The sequence below is a fragment of the Muntiacus reevesi genome, chromosome 4 (assembly GCF_963930625.1).
Source record: "Muntiacus reevesi chromosome 4, mMunRee1.1, whole genome shotgun sequence".
NCBI lineage: Eukaryota > Metazoa > Chordata > Mammalia > Artiodactyla > Cervidae > Muntiacus > Muntiacus reevesi.
Window position 1 is genome coordinate 70798264 of NC_089252.1, and position 23390 is coordinate 70821653.

The following is a 23390-nucleotide window of genomic DNA, read 5'->3' on the forward strand; positions in this document are numbered from 1 at the left end:
GACCCCCTGAATTCTCTTCTAGGTTAAGAACCTCTGCTTTAAGATGTAATTTTGGTGGAAAGTATAAAACCAACAAAAATCTATGATTTATGTAACTTGCAGTAATAAATCATCAGCTGCTCAGGGCCAGTTCCCAGCCGTCTTCTTTGTGCGCTGTGCCTTCTATAAAACACAGTGCCTCATGTAAAGGAGACAAAGATGCTTCACGATCAGCTCTAAACAAGAAAAGAAACAAAAAACAGATTTGCCTTGAGGAGGCCTAGCGCTGATCTGTGTCTTTAATTCATGGAATGCTAGCTCTTGTTTTTCTGAGAATGAATAAAAGAAGGGCAGAGTAAAACCCCGAGGTGCAAGTAATGGAGAATAATGATCAACATGATAGTCTGCATGTAATTCCCACTCTTTTCCCCTGATGACTCAGATCTGCTTGTGTTTTGGTCACACATGAGCTCTGGGTCATCCCTCGCACTTTATTCAGCTTTTCTCACCTCTTTAACGAGATTGTAACCAACAAATTCAGTGTGGAATTGATTACAAGGTCTCCTGCATCTGGTTCCCCAGAAGCAGAAGCCAAAATGGAAATTTCTGCCAGAGATGTCCTGGAAGCATGCATGCGCGCTCAGTTGTGTCTGACTGTCTGTGGCCCCTTGGACTGTAGCCTTCCAGGGTCATCTGTCCCTGGGATCCTCCAGGCAAGAATAATGGAGTGGGTTGCCATTTCCTTCTCCATGGTATCTTCCTGACTCAGGGATTGAACTCACATCTCCTACGTCTTCTGTATTGACAGGCAGGTTTTTAACCACTGAGGCACCTGGGAAGCCTGTGCTAGAAGACTGCTCTCAGAAGTGAGGGGAATAGGATGGGGCAGGGAAAAAAGTGAGTTAAGGTTGTGGTCTCACAAGCAGTCCAGCCTCAGCCTGGTCCCATGAGAAAGCTCTGGCATATGAATCACTACTTCCAGAGCTTATCCACCCGGAGGCCAGCTGTCAGACCACTGCGCCAGCCAGCCAGTGGAATGGGCCACGTACTAGTTTTCTATGCTACAGAAAATGTTGCAAATTCAGTAGTTTAATACAAAATCCATTTATTGTTTCTCAGTTTCCATAAGTAGTCTGAGCATGGTCCAGCTGGTCCCTGGTCAGCCCCTCAGGTGTCAGTCAGATCACATCTGAGGTTGGAGTCTTCTTCTAGGCTTATGTGGCTGGTGCCAGAATTCATGCCTTGCAGCTGTGAAGCCCACAGCTGCTTGCTTCTTCAAGGTCGGCAGGAAGAGCATCTCTTCTGCCTCCAGCCTCTTAGCTCAGGGAAGAACTAAGCCCTCCATTAAAGGAGGCCCATCCAGATCATCTCCTTTTTTTTTTTATTTTTTATTTTTCAGTGGGTTTTGTCATACATTGATGTGAATTTTTTTTTTATTTTTTATTCACTGAAAAAAAAAAATTCACATCAATGTATGACAAAACCCACTGAAAAATAAAAAATTAAAAAAAAAATTCAGATCATCTCCTTTTTGATCAACTCACATTCAACTGATTGGAGACCTTCTTTACATCCGCATAATCCCTTCACCATTGCCATAGAATGTAACATAGTCATGGGAGTGACCTGTGTCCCATTTATCCTTCCCACACTGGAGGGGAGGGGCGTGGGTCATTGGCGGTCATCTTAGGATTCTGCCTATCCCAGGGCATCCCCTGAAGGCATCTCTGGAGGAGAAGGGTCCCATCAGTCAAGGACAGTCCTCCCGAGAAGACTGTAGGTGTGAACCATTAGTAGCCAATGCCTGTATAGCAGCTGCGGGAGGGGGCACCAGTGGGTAGAGGGCATCTGGGCAGGGCACTGAGGGCATCTGGTCAGGGCACTGAGAGCATCTGGTCTGTATGAATCTCCTGACCCCTGTAGTGAATGGAATGGAAACTCCTTGGTAGAAACCACTTGCCTCAATTGTAATCCATACTTCATGGTGGACATGTCTTAACATAAGAAGATGCAGAATGCTTTCTGACATGATGCTTTAAAACGGTGATTTTTTTTTTTTAACACCATCAGGCCCAGCTAAACACCTACCCCTTTTTATAATAAATACTTTATAACATCACTATAGTCATTAAAAAATAGGGAACAGTCAAGGCTGATATGGAATGAGCTGCCTTGGGAGTCTTATTTCCACCCCTTGTCCTGTTTGATTTCACATTTTTGCTAGCAAGATAGGTCTGAGGACACAGAGTCTGAACAAGCAGGATTTATCACCTGCCGAGCAGTATCTCCCAGGAGCACTCAGGGCCTGATTGGTTACTATCGAGACCTTTTGCAGTGACCACAATCTGCCTTCTCTGTCCCATTTTTCTCCCAGGAAGAGACTTGGATTCACAGGACCCACAGGGCTGTGGGCATCAGAGACTTCCCTGGCCACAGCCTCCCTCTCTGATCCCTGCTGCATTTGTGCCCCTTCACAGAGTCTGGGGGTGCAGGATGAAGAGGGCTGCTGGCGCTGTGATCTGGCTGATCCAAGTGGTTGAGGGTGAGATGTTGAGCAAGCAGGGACTCTTGTCTCTCCCTCCCTGCAAATCCGTATTTTATCTTTATATTGTGCACATATGTATAAGTATGTATTTCTGCTGCCACAAGTTTTTGCAACCCTAGTTACCTTGTGAGGTCAGGTTCCCTGGATGCAGAGCTTGAGAGAGGGATTTCCTTGCACAGGATTTATTATCGGGGAGCAGGATGAGGCTGGAGAAGTTCATCAAGCTTGTGACCTCAGCTGGAGAGCAGCCTCAGCCTGATCACATGGGGAGCTCTGGGCCATGAAATGCATCACAGAGCTGTCCCACCTTGAGGCAAGAGATAACCTCTTTTTTACCCCCTTGACAGTCAGTTATTGCCAATGAGGCTGGGAAGGGGGCAGAAGAACTCCTGAGTGAGGTGGCTCTCATTTAACCAAGGATGTTTCTCCATAAGAGGAAGTTGGGAGCTGATGGCAACCAACTTACAGCTCGGGGTAGGGGCACCAGCCCCACTGAAGTCCCATCCTCCTCCCTTTCCATCCTGTTGGTCCTTCAGATCACCTCTGGGTTTCTTACCTTAGAGCTGGCTTTAAAAACTGCCAACAGTCCCCACTGCACACGGAGTGATGGACCCTCACCTCATTCCCGAGGTCCTGCCAGCTGGTTCCCTGCTGCCTTCCCTCCCTGCCCTTCACCCTGTGACCTTGCCCCACATCCCGTTGTCAAGTGGTGATGGCGATGGTGATGATGCCGTAGATACAGTGAGCGCTTCCTGAGTACCAGGAGCTCTCCATGGTGCTTGGCATCTGTAGTCTCTCATCTTCTCAACAGGCATGCAAGGTTTTCCCACCCAAGCTGTTTTACATCTGAGAAAACAGGTTTGGAAGGATTAAGTGACATGAGCAGTGTCACGCAGTTTGTGAGAGATGGATCTGGGACTCCTCCCTTAGAGCCAGCACTGTCGATGTCAAAGTCCTTGCTCTCCACCTTGTCCGCTGCCTCTGTTCCTTGACACACAGTTGTCTGTTAGACCTCCGCATCATCCCCACCAACTGATTCCCCTTCCCCCATCAGCCTGCTGAGCATCTCATCACCTTCTCTCTGAGGATTCTTGACACTCCCACTCCTGCACCATTCGGGGTCGGAGGCGGTTCCTTCTCTTGAGGTTCCCATACTTCCTGCCCAGGCATCTTTTTGCTCACACAGTCCTGCCTGCCTCCTCTCTGTTTCCCCACGCCTCACTGGTACCTGGTGCAGGTGCATAGCAGCCAGGTGTTGGCTGCAAGCAACCTCGTTGATGCTTTTTCTGCTAGAGAGACTACTGCAATGTCAGTCCACTCACCCTCCACCCCTGCCTGCACACTCCTACCGTCCCGACCCTGACCTGAGTGTCTGCAGTTACCACTGTGAGCCAGCCCCACCTCACCTCCCTCTGCACGTGGCTTACACTGTAACGACAGCTTTCCAGGCAGGGGCTGAGGAAGAATAATATTCTCAACAAATCTAGTATTTGATGCTGTTAATAAGATGCATCCCCACTTTAGAAACTTTAAATAGAAGGCTGAAGGAAGGCCTTTGATTTAGAGAAAGACAGCACTGCTGCTGCTGCTAAGTCGCTTCAGTCGTGTCTAACTCTGTGCGACCCCAGAGACGGCAGCCCACCAGGCTGCCCCATCCCTGGGATTCTCCAGGCAAGAACACTGGAGTGGGTTGCCATTTCCTTCTCCAATGCATGAAAGTGAAAGGTGAAAGTGAAGTCGCTCAGTCGTGTCCGACTCTTAGCGACCTCATGGACTGCAGCCTACCAGGCTCCTCCATCCACGGGATTTTCCAGGCAGAAAATAATTAACTGCCAGACTGCATCCTCAGGACCTTGGAGGACTGAAGCCAGAGGGCTGGTGTCCTCAAGAAAGTCCCATGGAAGTGGCAGCCTTGGGCTGGGCCGTGGAGGGTGGATCCTGTTCCGGGGGGATGAGAGCACTGCAGACGTGGAGTTGGCAGAGCTGAGACATAGGTGGGGACTGCAGTCGGCCCGAGCAGATGCACTCAGCACAGTTGTGTCCTCTTCCCTGAAAGCTTGCTTTATCAGGTCAAGGTGCAAAGAGAAGAGATTCTAGGATTTTCAACTGCTTGCTGAGCCAAGTCAGTACTCCCTCCCCCTTCCCACTTCTCCTTCACTATTGATTACAGGGGTCTCAGGGCATTTCTGTCCCAACGTGAGGATTGAGGCTGACACACCTGCTGGATGAAGGGCTTGTGGCTGAGGTTTGTGGAGCAGGAAGGCCTGCCTGGGGACTCCAGCCATATTTCTTTTGCTGGTAACACTGGGAGCATTTTCTTCTGTGTTAGTTTCATGGTTAGTTAGTGTTTGTTGCTCAGTTATGTCTGACTCTTTGAGATCCCATGGGTTGTAGCCCACCAGGCTTCCCTGCCCATGAACTTCTCATATTCACCTACAGACATTTTTATCAGAGCCACCTTGGAGGTTTGAAGATGAGAGGAAGAGAAAATTAAAACAAGGAGTGTTAGATTCTAAGACAGCATTCCATTTCCTCTGGAGGACACAAAAGCTGGATAATCTGCAGGCTGGGCCAGTTCCATGTAGTATCACTTAGCTGTCAAGTGATACATGGCGTTATCTATGGTATAATTAACATGTCTCTTTGCAAAGAACATTCTACAAGGATGTGTCATGCTCTTAGAAGATCATTTCCAAAGTCAAAAGTTCTAACCTCCCATTAGCATGTTTTGGGAATGAATGCAGAAAAAAAAATCCCAAAACATATAAACATATAAGCAGTCCCCACTTATGCACACATACTCTCAAATATAAAAACAAACCTTTTCAAGTATCCAAGGAGATATTGTTTTATCTTTGAAGAAGAAAAAGCATCAATGGGCTTATATGATTTTCATAGATTAACAGAATAATTTATGCAGATATGTTACTTAAAGAGTAATGAATGCTTTCATGCCCTTCCTGGGCATACCAGGGGATGATACATTTCAGGCTGATAATGATATCCATTTCCATATGATATTACATATAAAGTAGGATGTGCATGCATGCTCAGTTGCTTTAGTCATGCTTTTGTGACCCGATGGACTGTAGCGCGCCAGGCTCCTCTGTCCAGGCAATTCTCCAGGCAAGAATACTGGAGTTCTTTGCCAAGCCCTCCTCCAGGGGCTCTTCCTGACTTAGGAATTGAACCCACGTCTCCTGCATTGTCAGGCGGGTTCTTCACCACTAGCACCACCTGGGAAGACCAAAGTTGTATGTAGTCAGAATTAAAATCTCTCATCTTGTTGAGAAACTTACAGAATTTTCTCCCTTGGTGTTAATTTAAATTTTCATTTGTTTATTTTTTAATTTATAGAACTCTAAATGAAACCACGTGTTGTGGCCTTAGCTTGTTCCCTAGTGAAATGTGTCCTTGCGACATGCACTATTCATTTTGCAGCAGGGTAGTTTTCACAGATTTTTATATCAAAATTGCCACTTAAAAGATTATGGTAAAAATAACAATAGCCACTATTTATTGCCCACCTTTGCTACGCTAGGCGTTGGGTTGGATGTTTCATATAATTATAGCGACTATTAAATCACTCTGAGTATGTCATGCCTTTCACTCTGGCCTTTTCTGAACTTCATTTCTGAATTTTCTGTCCTCTTTCTTCCCCATGCTTCATTCTGCATATTTTCTGTTGACTTGCCTTCTGAATCACTGGTCTTCCCTGCTGTGTCGTCTGCAGCTAACTACATCTTCTCTTGTCTTCTCAGCACCTTGGCCACTGCCTTCTTCTTGGGTTCTTAGTTTCATAACCCCAAAATTGTGGAATCCACCAGTGTCCTGAGAATAAATGTGGTGTCGAATATCAGATTCGTCTCCACGTGCTTCTCTTTTTAGAATCTTGATGCTCAAGTCCTGGCTGCCTTAGTAGCTCTGAGCTTTAAGTTTATCTTCACAGACTCATAAGACTGCCAGGGACTCAGAACTCCAGAACTCAACCTTTTAGCAACCACTTCACAGTCAGATTCTCAGCCTCTTATTCCAGGCTTCTTACAGACCTTTAAACAGCTCAAGGAAAGAGTTCCCTGAATCCCCAGTCCCCAAGCTTTTTGGCGGCAGGGACCAGTTTCACGGAAGACAATTTTTCCACAGACCAGGGGTGGGGGGGATGGTTTGGGGATGATTCAAACATGTTACATTTATCAGTAATATGCCTTTCCTGTGAGTGAGGGGAAGCAGCTATAAATACAGATGAAGCTGTGTCCACCCTCACCTGCTCTGTGGCCTGGTTGGGGACCCCTACCCTAGATAGTTCCCTGATACCTTTAGGCAGGTTTATATGTGTATGTGTGTGTTGTCTGGCTTTTCTAGTTGTTCTCAGTGGGATGGTAGATCTTCAACAAGTCCCTCTATTAGTATTATCCCTAGAAATGCAAAAATCCTCAGTTACTTTTAGAAGAATCTCTAAGCTTTAATCTAAGCTTTAATCTAAGCTGTCCTCTAACACATTAACTACCGTTCTCATAGTTATGATTATTGAGATAACAGAAAAGGCCTCCACCTCCAAGACTTCTCATTTCTAGGACTGCCAGCAAGGTAATCATAAAAGCTGGGTGTAGAGAGCAGAGGAATTCTGAGAAAGGATACAGGAGGGAGTGGACAAAAAGATCTTGTTTGGAAAAAGAAAAATACTGAGGCCTTTAAAACAAAAACAAAAACCCATAGAGGGTTTTTCCCAAACCAAATATCTGGCTTAATGCTAGCTGCTTATTTGTTGGCCTCTCTGTTATTTGCAAATTGAAAGTAAAACCTTCCTGTTTTCATTTAGTTTACTACTGTAGCTGCTAGTTAGCTAAGGAGGATAAAAACCCTTTATTTCTTGGAGAAAAGCAATGTGAGGTCTGTTTCTAGTTCACTTGGCTGGTCAAGAGGTGTATGGTGCTTGAGTCCTACTCATGTTGGGTCGTGGTGTGGCTTGGGATAGAGTCCCCCAGAGAGTGGTGCGTACCTTCCATCAGCCAGGTCAATGGGAGCTTTGACACTCCTTATACTCACCAGGGAAAATTCCCTGGTTCCACAAGTAGAGGAGACAGAAGACTTTGGGACTTCCGACTCTCACAATAGCCTAGATGCCCGAGGATAACAGGGCAGAGGTACCTCTCCTCTGGTGGGATCTTTGCGTGGCTGGCCCCTGCCAGTCTCAAGTATACCCTGGTGGAGTATACTTTGATTTCTTCTGAATTACTTCGATTTCATTTTCAGAGCAAGGTAATGAATGACAAGGAAAAGCTTGAACGACAAGGAAGAGCTCCCCATGAGGGAATGGGGGTCCTCAGTTATATTTCCGTGAGGGTCTCTCTTGCTGTTGTCAGCAGAGTCTCCTGGGCCCGGTGGTCCTTTCTCAGGGCCCCAACACAATAGCTCTGTGTGTGAGGTGCGCCACGGGAGGAGGAAGGTGTAATTCAAAGGAGACCAAAGCCCGTCCCTGGGAGGATAAGTGGACAAGCTCACAGTGTAGGCAGAGGGTCTGTAGTGAGTATGGATGGGCCAGTGATGGGGAGCCTGGACTTGAAAGCTGGGACAGGGGAACAAGTTTGTGGAACAGAAAGGAAGCCTGGGGTTTTAGGCCCAAATCAGTGTATTCTGGGAGATGCTTTGTGGAGTTGGCATCTGGAGGTGAGAAGAGGATTTCTGTGTTGTAACAAAACTCAGTATGTTCACTGCTGAATGACCCTCTCCTGGTTCCCCGTGGTGATGAGAGGCTGCCAGGTCCACCAGGGGGGCACCTTCCGTGGGTTCTCTCTCATCCCCCACCTCTGCTCACCAAACTCCAGTCATCTCCCTCTGCTGCTTCCTATCCCCCTGCTGTGTCCTGGCTTGATCCTCTTTCCAGGTGGCGCATGTGTTTGTGCGTGCTAAGTCGCTTCAGTTGTATCTGACTCTTTGAGACCCCATGGACCGTAGCCCGCCAGGCTCCTCTGTCCATGGGATTCTCCAGGCAAGAATACTGGAGTGGGTTGGCATGCCCTCCTCCAGGGGATCTTCCTGACCCAGAGACGGAACCCAGGTCTTTTATGTCTCCTGCACTGACAGGCAGGTTTTTTACCACTAGCACCACTTAGGAAGCCCTCCCTGGTGGTACTTACGAGTGGGAAGGAATCTGCCTGCCAGTGCAAGAGCTGAGAAGTAAAGAGATGCGGGTTTGATCACTGGGTCGGGAATATGCCCTGGAGTAGGAAATAGCAACCCACTCCAGTATTCTTGCCTGGAAATTCCATGGTCAGAAGAGCCTGGCAGGATACCATCCATGGGGTCACGAAGAGTCAGCTGCAACTGTGGTGACTTAGCATACCCATTTTTCCCCAGGGCCCCTATTTATACTGAACCCAGCAGACCTACATGCATCAGTCCACTTCCATGCTACAGCCTGAGGGATCTTTCTATAACATAGCCTCCTTGCTGGCCTCCTTGCCTCCAATCTCACCCCATCCATCCAAGAAACCAGAGGCATTTTTCTGTAACTCAGCCTCTTGCATCACCTTACCTGCCTGCCAGCTCTGCCTAGAGTTTAGATTGAAATCAGCACCTTGTAAGTCCCCCTGAAATCTGATCTTTGCTGTAGCTGTCTCTCCTCCCACCTGCCCGCAAGTTTGCTCTTCCCCTTTGCAGAACACATGTAATCCACTGATGGCTGTGCCCTCTCCCCCTGCTGTGTGTACCAACCATGCCTGCTGTCTGGCTGATGTCTGTCTGTCTTCTGACGAGTCCAGGAGCACCTCCTCTGAGAAGCCCGCCAGCCCTTAGTCCAGATCAGGTACCCTGTTTGTGTTCCCAAAGCCGCCTCTATCCTAGTATGTGTTGTACTAGGTCATCACTGTCTGCCTGTTTCCTTCAAGGTCCGTCTCCCTGGGGCCCAGCACGTTGCCTGGCGTAAAGTAAGCACCCAGTAAATTTTGAATTGCACATATGTCAAGTTCCCTATAAAACCTCAGCCGCCGCAAAATCTGCCACTGGTCTGAGGTTTCTCCTCCGTGCAGCCCCCTTCAGTTTTCAGAACAGGAGACTCCAGCAGATTTTTTGCAGAAAAAGGTGGATTGTTGGCTTTTGGTCTGTCAGAATAAATGTGTATTCAGCTTGGCAAGTTTTAGGGCGTCGTGGTGAATATTTTCAAGCAGTGAAAAAATTTCAGCGATTAGGGTCTTCACCCAAACAGTAAACCTCCGCCTAAGGGGTCCCTTCATGTCAGTGCAGTGCTGAGCTTAGGGAAGCTGCGCTTCCAGAAATGCAAAGGAAACCATGAAATGGTGCTGCTACCTTTCCCTTGCAGCTCAGATAAAATGAAACACAGTGTGGGCAAAAAGGGCTGTCCTTTGGGGAGTGCTGGCTCATTTCTTTTTGCCATGCCTCCCCCTGCCTCCACCTGCAGCTCAGTGTGGGGTAGGACCCTTCTGCCCAGAGCTTTTGGGACACGTCATAAGAAAGTGTTGTTTCAACATCTTAGTTAAAACTGACTCATGCAGTCAGTGCCGGAGCACAGCATCCGCACCCCTAGATGTCATATCTCATCACTCACCCCGAATGGCTGGGCCCCAACTAAGACTTCTCCCCACATCGGTCATGGCTTGAATGGCTGCACATTTAGAAATAGCCCTCATGTAAACTCCCTGCTAATTAGTTATTTGTCATTTACTCACATTCTTCCTGGAATGAGGGACATTTCTTTCTTGCCCTGTGTCCCCCTAAGTAATTAAGTAATATTTCAGGGTGAGGTCAGAACAATTGGGATGATTTTTAAACAGCATTTGACAGACTTCAAGGAAAGCAGCTTTGCTTCTGATTCTAAGAATGAGTACAGTTCTGTCACTGGTTTGGGGGTGGAACACAATTTATTTGAGCTCTGGGGCCTCTGTTTATCTCGTCTGTAAAATGGGAGCAACACAGTCTACCAGCTCAGGTATTGTGTGGATTAAGTGAAAGGATGTCTGTGGGAGAGGTTGGCCCAGTTTCTAGAATACATGTGGTAGCCAGGAAACATTCAGTGACTTCTGCCTCCCCCAGCCCCATCCTCCGTTCCTCCCACAAGAATAACATCGTGTAATAACTGACTTCTTTTGACATGAAGGATTTAAATGCAGAACCTTAAGGCAGTCACCCTTAAAGAAACACTGAAGCATTTATCTGTGAAAATATTAAGACTGTACTCATTCACTGGTCTCTGCACCCAGACTTTAAATTCTGTTTTGGAGAGTCAGTCAGTAGGCACCTGGATCCCAGGTAGGTGTTTTGCTCCTGGAAAGGACATGAGTATTAAAGATCTGCACCTAAAATCTGAAATTTGAGAGAATTTCCTGGAAATATCTTATCCAAAGGCTCACCTGTCACTCCCCTGAACAGTCCTATGTTTTATTTATGAAAACGATTGAATCTCTTCTCAACTGAATGCTTTTTTGAGCACAGATATAAGCCACCTGCTGGTCACTCAGGCTCCCATCCCCAGAGTGATTTGTCCCCCATGCCCCACATTCAGCAAGCCCATCTGCCTCCCCTCCCACGCCACTCTGGCCTGGATGCCATCTCTTCTCCTGGGCTGCTGTGGGAGATTTTCTGTGTCTCTGATCATGCTCTGCTCCACATACATACCCCCACGGAACTCCCAGGAAACACAGGGTTCTGTGCCCCAGTAAACCTGGGGTCACCCTACTCTTTCTGGGAGGCAGTTGCTGTAAAAACATACAATAAACAAAAGACACAGACCCCTGTTTAACCTGGTGTCCCCTCCAGCTTGTTCAATCACAGACCCTTTCATTTACACCCCTCCTTGGGGAACTGAGGCTCACAGACCCATCTTGGAGAATGCCGCTACCGAGTGGTCAGATGGGCTGCCATTCATTCACTTATTTAAGCAGCTCTGAGTCCAAACGCTGGTGGGTAAGGACCTCTGTGAAAAAAAAAAAAAACTCTGTGTTAAAAAAGGTTGGGGGTGGGTAGCTCTATGTGCTAACCTGGAACCACCTCCAGAGTACATGCTGAGTAAGGAAAGCAAAGTGCAACCATCAGTTACCTAAGTATGCTTGGACTGGACAGATACCATGAAACTGACAGGCATGCCTGCCTCTGGAGGGGGCACTGGGTATCCAGGGGGGAGGGGTGGGCTATGAGCCAGCTCCTCACTGCGTGCCTCTTGGGAACTTTAAAACTTTCTACTGTTTTGAACACTGCACTCGCCTGTTTCCAACTCCGCCAGACTTTACACAGAGTGTAGTTTGAAGTCCTTGGCTCTGCTTGAGGCTTTGGGGTTGGGTGGCCTCTGCCCGCCCACCTAGCGCCTCTCACTCCCGCTGGCCTGCCGGCTCCTGCCGTTTCTCTTTGATAGATGCAGGCAGCAGAGGCGTGGCTCGTTGGTGCTACTTCTCAGATTTGCCCTGCTCCCCTTGGAAGCCCACCTTCCATAGTGTGTGCTGGCCAGGGATGCAGGGAAACTAATGCTTTATTCCTGCCTCGCTGTCTAACTTGTGAGCCTGGGGGAGCCGGAGTCCCATGGAGACAGTGGAGCGGACTTGAGCAGAAAGGCCAGGAACTCCAGGGTTGAGCTGATGTGACTCAGAATCCTTATTAGCCTTGTGGCCTGGGGAACTTGTGCCTTCATCTTCCTTTTATTATACAATGGAGGGGAGTAAGCCCAGTTCTCATGGTTTGGGTGTGTGGCTTACCTCTCAAGAATACCTTGCACGGTGCCTGGCATCTAATAGATCTTCTTTGGGACTATCAGCCTATCACTTCCTCAGCTCTTGAAGTCCTAGGGTCTGAAGGAAAGAACACAGGCTTGAAGTCAGCCTTCATCGCTGGCTCCAAGGAGCCCAGCGCTGGGAAGCCATCAGGCCCCCGTGTCTACAGGTTCCCTGCCCTAACACACAGTCTGTATTTATCTCAACTCAAAAGAGCTTTGATGATCAAAACACCGTGGATCGGAAGGGTTAGCGCTGCACTGTGAGTACAGATGCTCGCCAGCCCGCCAACTAGCTTATAAGAATATTTGGAAGATGACTAAGGTAATGTCTTCCACATGCTAAAGAGACCAGGATTTCGCACCACGCAAGGTAGAGTGGGAAAACCCCCACTCATTAGCGGAGTGACCTTGGACAAGACAGTCGCTGCCCTTGGCCTCATTACCTCATCTTGAAATATGCAAGCAATAAAATCCAGCCTCACAAGGGTGGTTTGTGAGGCTCACATGGGGCGGGCCGTGTGGAAGGTCTTTGTAAACTGTTGAAATGCTCTGCACATGTCAGCAGTGCCTGCCGTTCACGTGCCTCGTGTTTATTGTTTCAGCGGAGAGTACAAGACGTCATCAGCCCCATCGTGTTCGAGGCCGCCTACAGCCTGGGCGAGCATGTGACGGGAGAGGAGGAGAAGGAGCTGCCAGCCCTGACCCCCGTGCTCCGCTGGAAAAAGGGACAAAAGATTGCCCAGAAGAATCAGGTACCTGAAAACTCATGGTTGGAACCCCAGGTGGCAGGTGCACATGCAAAAGTAATGTCTCTGGTGGCATGGGAGCCCAAGGCTGGGTACACCCCCTCCTGGGCCTCCCTTTCCTGATCTGCAAAATGATAAAATGTATGATTTGGGGGTTTGTGTCTAATAACCATGCGATTTAAACTCACTGAGGCTATTCCCAAACAATTAGAAAATGATGATCCCTTTGAGGTCATGAACTGGCTGCTTGGTCCCTGCACTTGCATCCTTTTCCTGCAGTATTTCCAGAGCTCAGATCAGTACCTAGTGAGTGCTCTACATACATGTTTTATTGATGGGACTGTGAGTGGGTGAGGAAGCCAGAATTTCCTCTTGTTAGAATTGGTGGCTGAGTTGAGAACGCTCAGCTCAGTTGTCTTTGGGATGAATGAGTGCAGGCTGTCATCATCCTCCCCAGGCTCAGCAGGTTCTGGGCTGTGCTGCTGTGGAGGAGTTGCAGGGCCATGTGGGATGCAGGCTGTACAAGGCCATGTGGAGTAGGAGTGAGCCGTGAGCTAGTCCCATAGAGCAGCACTGGCCTGTCTGCCCCAAGCAATCTGGAAGATGTGCGGTGCTGACTCTGTTGCAGGAAATACGCACGGAACCTGCGATCCCAGGTCTGAGTCTAAATCTTTCTCTAACACCCAAGATCATCACAGATCCAGGACCTGGGGAAGGTCAGACAAAACTGTTTTTTGGCTAAACCAGACTCCTGGGTAGGGTGGGGACAAAGCTGTGGAACCACTCACCAGCCCCACCCTCCACAGTTCTGACTGCTCTGAGCTTGTGGGAAAACTAGCAGATCATGACCCACGCCTTGCAGATGAGAGTTGTAAACAGAATCACAGAGAAGAGTTTGGAGTTCAAGATGTAAGATTTTTACCAAGATATCCCCATTTTCTCCCAAAGTCTGTCCTGTGTGGTCTTGGGTCAGGTTCCCCAGAAGCAGTGCCTGAAGCAGGGGTTTGGGAGCACTTGGTCTAATAAGGCAGTGTTCTTAGAGAAATCTGTAAGGAAAGGGAGGGGGTGAGCAAGGATGTGCTCTCAGGCAAAGTCTAGCCTTGGCCTGAGGCTGGGAGCTCTGGAGCATAAATTACAAGGAAGAGCCATCCTCTCCTTGAGGGAGGGTGCTGACCTTTTGTACCCCTTATTAGTCAGCCACTGGCTGACTATGGGGGGGTAGAAGGGGATTGTAACCATCCTTGAAGGAGATTCCCTCTAGCTGTGGACAGTTCTCCCAAAATTAGAGAGATTTTTTTTTTAAGGACCCACCAACTTGCAAGAAGGATAAATCCAAAGTATCCTAGGTACATCAGTTTGAAATGTCACTACGCCTAAGACATAAGGAAAATTCTTAATGCTTCTATGACAAAGAGTACAGGATGGTGATAGTGGGGAATATATATTCACTCACAACATAATTAGAGTCACGCTAACTAGACTTCTTATTAGTAAGATTGGAAGCTAGCATATATGAAATAAGAGCTTCAGAGCTCTGAGAAAAGGTGATTTTGAAACTAGGGTTTTATACTTAGCCTAAAAGTCAAGGACTGCAAGGAGATCCAACCAATCCATCCTAAAGGAGATCAGTCGTGGGCGTTCATTGGAAGGACTGATGCTGAAGCTGAAACTCCAATACTTTGGCCACCTCATGCAAAGAGTTGACTCATTGAAAAAGACCCTGATGCTGGGAGGGTTTGCGGGCAGGAGGAGAAGGGAATGACAGAGGATGAGATGGCTGGATGGCATTACCAACTCGATGGACATGAGTTTGCGTAAACTCTGGGAGTTGGTGATGGACAGGGAGACCTGGCGTGCTGCAATTCATGGGGTCGCAAAAAGTCGGACATGACTGAATGACTGACCTGAACTGAACTGAAAAGTCAAGTGTGAGGTTGAAATAAAGTAATTATTCAGACAAGTATCTACCCAGAAAGTTTATATCCCTGGTTACCTTTCCAAGGAAGTTACCTAAGTGCACTCCAAGAAAAAAGGGTGACAACTAGAAGGAGAAAAATGTTGAATGTGAGAACAAACTCTTAGAAGTCCAATGATAAGAAATTCCAGGGTTGCAGTTGTGTAGCATGTCTAAAAAACAATTGATCAGTTTAGAGCAAGGGATTAATGAACTTTGAGAAGAATGAAGCCGGCCATAGACAGAATGATAAGAAAGCAGCAAATAATCAGGATACAGTGTAGATGGAATGTATGTTTTCTATGGATAAAAAAAAATGAAGGCAATCAAAAACTCCCAGAAAAGTAAAAATATGGCTAATACGTCATGGTTTTTCAATATAAAACAAAACATGGTAGGATGTTAAGCCAGTAAAACACTATATGAAAGAGAAGGATCTTAATACTAGAAACATTGCCCCTTAAGTAAAAGTTGAGATTTCTGGTGGTTTAACTTTGTATCTGTGTAGAGGAGGATTTGTGATCATGACATTTGTCTTGACTCTGCTGTGAATAGTAATCATGAGGCCATAATACTAGCACTGTTTATTGGTGTTCAGCATTTACAATCAAACTCAAATCAGAGCTATGGTTAGAGTGCTTAATATACATATCATTAAATTTTACTGCATAGAGTTTAATATAGGACAACAGAAGTTGTTTTAATATCTTAATTTTTTAAATTAGTGAGCCAAGAGATATTATAGAACCTGATGAAACAGTAAAAAGCTGTTTATTACTTAAAATTTCAAAGGTTACCCAGGTTGGTAAAGGATCTCAAGATGGCTGGACGGAAACTTGCTCTAAAAACCATTGATCAGGTAGCTCTCAGAGAGGTCATCCCCCAAAACCAGAAGGCCGTGACTAACTCCTTGAAGTCCTGGAATGAGACCCTCACCTCCAGGCTGGCTACTCTGCCTGAGAAGCCACCTGCCATCGACTGGGCTTACTCCAAGGCCAACGTGGCAAAGGCTGGCTTGGTGGATGACTTTGAGAAGAAGTTTAATGCCCTGAAGGTCCCTATACCAAAGGATAAATATGCTGCCCAGGTGGACGCTGAAGAAAAAGAAGATGTTAAAAGTTGTGCTGAGCTTTTGTCTCTTTCAAAGACCAGGATTCAGGAATATGAGAAAGAGCTGGAGAAAATGAGGAACATAATTCCATTTGACCAGATGACCATTGAGAACTTGAATGAAGTCTTTCCAAAAACCAAATTAGACAAGAAGAAGTCACCCTACTGGCCTCACAAGCCAATTGAGAGCTTATAAACTCAAGTCTGGGAGAAAGCTCTGGCCCTCGATTTATACACTCTGGACATTAAAAATAATCACATAGTAATAAAAGAATTGCAAAGGTTACCAGTAGAGCAGTGCTTCTTAAAGTGTGGCCACCCAACCAGCAGTATCAGCCTCCCTTGGGATATTGTCAGAAAAGAAAATTCTTGGGCCCCACTCCAGACCCTTTGGATTAGAAACTCATGGGGTGGATCCCAGAAACCTTAGTTTTAACAAACTGATTAGGTGAGTCTGATGCAGTTAACATTTGAGACAATAGAAGAGCTAAGAGTAACTTAACTATCTATCTACCTGTCAAAACTAGGAAGGTGAATGGTGGGAGGGGACCTTTATGTAGGTAAGTTCAATTCTTATCTATCATGGAAGGAGTTCAGTGAAATAATGTCTAAATCTAATAAATCAAGAAGTGATAGTATTGATACTACTGCTTTTCTAGGGATTTTCTAGTGTTTTCTAGGGACATGGAAATAACCATCCAAAGAAACATAAAGGGACATAACTGCAGTGGGTAATAGTGGTTCCTCCTGAGAGGAGGACTCAGTATAGAGAGGTATGGGGTAGAAGGTTATTGTTTTAACCACATGATTCTTTGGTTGAAAATGAAATGAAAGAAAAATATTGTCCTTAGATTGAGAAGATTGTCTCGGAGCCTGAGAAAAAAATTGGGGAGAGTGATCCTTGCTTTACTCCTTTTCCTGATTATATATATATAAAAGATAATTTAATGATCTTCGTCCATGTGTCTTCCAGATGTTGGCTCAGTTTAAGGGGAAGAAAAGTTGGGAGAGCTAGGCCCACTATGTGAAGCATAGCTGTTTTTTAACTTGTGTATATATGAGAGGTCCACAAAGAATATCTGACCTCTTTCACAGGAAGAAATAAGCTCATTGGAGCTCTTCATTTTGCCAGATAACATTAAAATGTAAGTGCCATAGTCTCTTCAACCAAAAGGCACCAAACCCATGTTGGTGCACAGGATTGCACAATGGAGCAGGTTAAATTATGGTGATCTTTTAGAGTCAAGAGTCCTCCCCCACTGATGGTCTAGTTCAGGTGGAATAGCTACACAGACAGTGCATATAACATGTAGTCAGTGACTAAAGCATGTTAAGTGCAGGCTTACTGATGGATCCCAGGCTTTTGGCAGAGAGTAGGAGTGAGTGAGGCAGGCAGGAGGCCAGACCTTCCCTCTGCAGGGTGAAGAACAGTCTTGGGAGAAAATGGCCTCCAGGGTAGGTGCCAGGCTGTCTGAGTGAATAGTGGGGTTGCCACCAATGCTGAGGATGGATTGGGATTCTGGGCACTCAAGGGATATTGGCGCTCTAACCCTGAAAATCTCTGTAGGACATACAGCCTATTGAGTGCATTTTTCCACCTTAAAATTGTAAGGAGAGCAGAGACCTGCCTGTCTGTCTCCTCAAGAAATATTTGATATAAAAGTAACAACAAGTGTTTTATCCATTAGTCAGAAGGGTATTTAAAAGAACTATAAATCTAAGAGCAGTTCAGTTAATTGAATGTCTGCTCCATGTAAGACCTGTATAAAAAGATAAATGAGACTTTGCTGTATTAGTGGACTTAGAGACTATAAGAATAGCATATACAGAGCAGAAAGCCAGATTCAGACTAATGTGTGTGAATTTCACTCCGAGACCTCTTCCAACTGAAGATGCTCCAACTCAATGGACATAAATTTGAGCAAACTCCTAGAGACAGTGGAGAACAGAGGAGCCTGGCATGCTACAGTCTATGGGGTCACAAAGAGTTGGACATGCCTAACATACTAAACAACAGCAACTATTCAGAAGGGAGAATTGGAGGGAGATTCATGGAGGAAGTAGGATTGGGATACTCAGGGCTGGAGAGGTTTGACTAACAGAAGGGACTGATGGATGCTAATGGTCTTCCCTGTGGCTGAAGTGAAGGGAAGGAGATGGGCCTTCAGGGCTGGAGGTACTGTTGAACAGTCTAAGGCTACCTGGTTACTGACCAGGGAGTTGGACTGGATTGGTCTTGTAGGGTACAGGAGATGATCACATCTTCTTGAGACAGTCTGCCTGGGTGCAGGGGCCACTAAGGAGCTCTCACAGAGGCCCCAGGAAGTTCTTGCAGGTCAGTTCACGAAGGTCCTGTCTGATACACTCATAGTTCCTAGAGGGTCTCAGCTGCTGAAAGAAGGTGGAACTGTCCTGGGAAGCCTGCTGGCCTGTGTGCTGGGAAAGAAGCAAAACTATCATTGGGGCCCTTATGTTCCCCCTCCAGATGAGCATACTAGTGGTGATGACAGAGGCCCTCGTTTCACACCCTGTACATGGAGTAGAGCTTTGGAAATGATAACTGCTCTCAGGTTTCCTCAGGAGGACCCCAAAGGGACCTGGTGGGGGCTGGGCTTCCAGGCCACCCACTGCAGTAGACAGAATGGACCCTAAAGATGACATCACATCATCTGTGAATGTGATGCATCACATGGCAAAGGGACTTTGCAGATGTAACTAAGGTTATGGGCTTTACACTAGGGAGAGTATTCTGCAGTATCCAGCCAGGCCTGATCTTTCTCCACCTGGAGGAAGGAGGAAGGTGGTAGAACAGAAGGTCAGAGAGATATGAAGCTTGAGAAGATCTTAACCTGCCATTGCTGGCTTTGAAGATGGAGGTGCAACTTGACAAGGAATGCAGACAACCTTGAGAAGCTGGGAGAGGCTCCCAGATGAGTGTCAGCAAGGAAATGGGGACCTCGGTCCTACAACCACGGGGAAATGAATTCTTCCAATAACCTGAATAAGCCTGGAAGTAGATTCTCCCCGAGAGCCTCCAAATAAGGACCCAGATTAGGTAACACTTTGATTTTGGCTGTTGATCCCCAATACCTAGCATTGCCTGACTCACAGAGGTTGCTCAGTAAACCTATTGCAGTAGAAAGAGCGCTTCTGAGAGAGCACAAAGCTGGGTCCTCTTATGGAGTTTGGATGTCATGTCAGAATGTCTCCACTACAGATTCAGCAAAGCTCTATATAAGCTCCGTGAATTCTCTAAGAATTCCTCCCAGGCAGGAGAACCTGGTGTGTGATTTAGGACGATTTTCCCACACCACAACACAGTTGTGCATGTGTGAGTATATTTTTTTTTCAAAGACCAAGATGAAGGAGACATGGCTGGTGAAACCAAAGGCATTGGCTGTGTTGAGAATACTCACTTTGTCATCTTTCAAGGGAAAGGTGAGCTGTTTTACTCTAATGTTAACATTTTGCTATGTCAAAGCCATAAACTCTGAACCTCCATTGTGCTGGAAACCATCACCATCTGGACCTCCCACCCCAGCCCCTCAATGTCAGGATGTATTGGGTGCCAGCACTGTGCCCGTGGAGACTCACTGTTTGTTCAGCCTGGACATTAGGTAATGCTTTCCTGGCTGAGGTGTCTAACTGGCTTCAAATACCATTATTTGCAACTAGAAGGTTTATTTTCATTATCATATACAAAGTCTCTGCAGAAGAAAGGAAAGCTGAGAAGTTGGCAGGGAGGAGAGAGCGGAGGAACTTCCAGACATAACAGCTGGACAGGTATCAGAGACCATCCAGCCTGGGGCACACACCTGGATTCAAGGGAGCAGGCTGGCCCAGTGGAGAAGGAGAAGGTGTAGAGGAGGAGGTTCCACCTTCCTCCCTGTTTCAGCCAGATTAGTCCTACTTTTACAGGCATCATCTGTTTGGCATCAGCTTCTGGCTAATCTTTTCAGGAAGGACATCATGATGAAATATGTGGGAAAACCATCTAGTTTTGGGTACATGTGAGGAGAACAAGTACGTAGTTCAGCGTTACTGATCAGGATGTCTGGCTGTGTCTGTAGCTCAGGCTTCCCGTTAGGGTTAATCCAAAGAGCAGAGGAGAGGACACACCTACTATCAAAGGCCAGGCTGTATTTGCAGTCACCTGTTGAATTTTTACAGTTTCTTCTTCAATGTTAGATTTTAGCTTTGCAATTTTTTTTAATGTGGGATTCATTTCATTCTTTCTTTTATTCTTTTTAGTATTCAAAGAAGATTTAGTATTTTTCCTTATCAAGCTCTTATAAAAATTGGAGAGAGGGGAACACTTCCTAACTCATTTTATGAGGCCAGAATTAGCCTAATCTCAAACCAGACAAAAACAGCACACAAAAAAGAAAACGGTAGGCCAGTATCTCTGATGAACGTAGATGTAAAAATATTCAGCAAAATATTAGCAAACTGAATTATGACTGTTATCTTTGCAGTTTCTGGAATGGGTATGTTCTGGTTCTCTAAAACTCTTCAGAAGAAGATAGTGACTTCACCCAAATCTTTAGCCTGTAAAGATTTCTTCTGTATTGTCCTGCCTTATTAAAAACCTCCCCAACAAGTACGTGGCGTGCATGTGTAAACAAGCGAGGGTGCATGTCCGGTGGACAGTCTCTAACTGGGGAAGAAATCTTAGCCCCTCTCTCATTGTCTTCTGAGATGACTCAGGGAATCAAAGGCCAGGCTCTTGCTACTTGAACTGATGCCTGGGGCCCATTAAGATGAGTTTCTTGCAGAGAGGGGAGGAATCTTCTCCAGCTTGAAGCCATGTTTCTCATTCCTAAATGCCTGACTACCTCTGACTCAGTGTCTTTTAGAACCTGGCTAGCATAGTCGTCCTTTCTTCTGACAGCACCAGCCCTTTTCCTTGAAATCATTGGTTCTGTTTTCTTCATCTTGTGACTAATTAACAGTAACTTTATTTAAAAAATAAATAAATAAATGAAGCACAGAATTCAAATGATTCCAGGGTAAGAATCAAGGCAAAGAAATTCTGGCCCTTCAAAAAAAGAAGGCGGCTTCCCAGGTGGCCCTAGTGGTAAAGAACGCACCTGCCAATGTGGGAGACGCAGGTTCGATCCCTAGGTCAGGAAGATTCCCTGGAGAAAGGCACAGCAACCCACTCTAGTGTTCTTGCCTGGAGAGTCCCAGGGGCTACGGTCCATGGAGTTGCATAGAGTCGGACATGACTGAAGTGACTTAGCGCACACACACACAAAGAAGAAGAAAAGAAAGAAATTCTGGTCCTGGGGAAGGGGGGAGTAGGAGATCCCTAGAGGAGAGTTGACACTGAGGTTGCAGAGGGACATGAAATGTGATGTGGAAAAAGCCTCCCAGGCCCAGGCAGACCTGGAAAGGGCCCTGGGAAGGTCCAGAGGCCAGATGCAGGCCCAGGTGGGCAGGCCCTCCGTGAGCAGCTCCACACCCACTCAGTCATCACAGGGTTTGAACTAGATCATCAAAATGTTGCCTTCAGGCAACAGGGGTTGTTCTCCCAACCACAGGGCCATGCCGTAAACCAAAGGGTTCCCAAAGGGAGAAGCATTTATTCCTTCCAGGTTATGGGGCAGGGGGCATGAAGCAAAATCTGTGCCATATTTGTTGTTTAGAGGGAGACCAACAGGACTCCTCCCATGATTTCAAAATCTGAAAGGACAGTTTATATAGACCCTGAGATAGAATTTCTCAACTTTAATTTTATAAAGTATTTGTCTTTATTTTTGTGGACACGCTATTCTTTGGAAAGCAAGTCTGTCTGCGTGACCTGCTTTTAAATACCACGCTAAGTCATTTGGGTATAGGACTCAGTAGAGCTGAAATTCCTGAGACCACCCTGAGCTCTTTATTTATTTATTTATTTTTCACCCTGAGCTCTTTAATGTGCCACATTAAGGACAGCTTTCCCTGGAGGAGGAAATGGCAACCCACTCCAGTACTCTTGCCTGGAGAATCCCATGGACAGAGGAACCTAACAGGCTACAGTCCATGCGGTTGCAAAGAGGCAGATATGACTGAGCAACTAACACTTTCTTTCACTTTCAAGGATGACTTTGGATTCTGGAAAAAGCATTAAAACAGAATTGGGAAAGAGAAACCTCTTACACGCAGGTCATGGCATTTACATATACACACATGTTTAATACTATGCTAGGTGCTGGGAGCTGCAGCTGTGAGTTACGTATAGCTGGGACCTCTGGGAACTTATGTGGGACAATGAGAGGAACTACAGTTCAGAAATGTCCCTCCTGTTGTTCAGGCAGAGATCCTCTGCAATGTCAGATCTCTCATCAGGAAATGTCTCACTCATTTTAGCTTACAAATAGCCTTGGGGTGGGATTTGAAAAGCATTAATTCCCACGCAATCCAATTGTCCTATTTTCTCAGGTCTCAGCATGGGACTTGGTTGCCATAACAACCCTATAAACAGTGTCTAACCTATGTCAATGATTATATATATTTTAAAGCTAGTATCACCAACTCCAAGAAACTGATCCTCCTCTGAACGTGACAGCTGGGATAGACTAAGAATCTTACTTCCTGCTAGATCAGAAGGGAACATTTTCTTTCTCCCAGTGCAGATTTTGGTGAGAGAAAAGGGGCCCTACAAGGCTTAAGCAGCTGGGAGACCTGCTGCTTTGAAGTCAGTCTTGACCAGGGCAGCCATTGAGCCATCACACACATCCAAGGTTGTTTAGGCCTTGGTGGCCACAGCTTTGTGAGAAAAACACAGCTAGCTCCAGCCTCTCTGCTCTGTTTCAGAGCAAAATGTAGCCTGAACTGAATTCATTGTGTTCAACCCCCACCTCCTCCATGACCTAAAAGGAACGAAGAAACAAGTATCCAAATGTTCTGGAACAGGAATGGGTGAGCTACACTTTGCTGGCCAAATCTGGCCTGTATGTTTTTATAAATAAAGTTTTATTGAGACACAACCATGGCCATTTCTTTAAATATGTCTGCCTTTGCTTTAGCAACAGAACGGAGCAGTTGTAGCTGAGGCCACGTGGCTCACTGGGTTGAAAATATTCACTGTCTGGCCCATTCCAGAACAATCTGGCCACCTTCCTCTAAAAGGAGAACAGTAAGGGCTGGGGGAGAAGCTGGAGAAAGGATTTCAAAAAGAAAGGTATATTCTCCAGAAAAAACTGAGGTGAAACTCAGGGCGAGGAAGGAGCCAGCGTGGAGATCTAGTCCATGAGGCTGAGGAGGCTGCTGGTTGTCCAGAGCACAAAGTCGGAGGAGACGGTCATCTGTTGAAAGAAGGGATTTAACCTCCTGTAACCAGAGAGGAATCAGAGA

The 23390-nt window shown here is 46.4% G+C and overlaps 1 protein-coding gene and 1 pseudogene across 2 annotated transcripts in view; both read left to right on the top strand.

Annotated features, from left to right (window-relative positions):
• ITGA9 (integrin subunit alpha 9) overlaps window positions 1-23390 on the top strand; it is a 350067-nt gene that overhangs the window by 160178 nt on the left and 166499 nt on the right. For both annotated transcript variants that reach the window (XM_065932998.1, XM_065932999.1), the window contains exon 16: window positions 12845-12994. In XM_065932998.1, coding sequence (XP_065789070.1) covers window positions 12845-12994 — 150 coding nt within the window. The remainder of the gene's footprint in view (window positions 1-12844; window positions 12995-23390) is intronic.
• Window positions 15763-16248, top strand: LOC136167734 (ATP synthase subunit d, mitochondrial pseudogene; annotated as a pseudogene).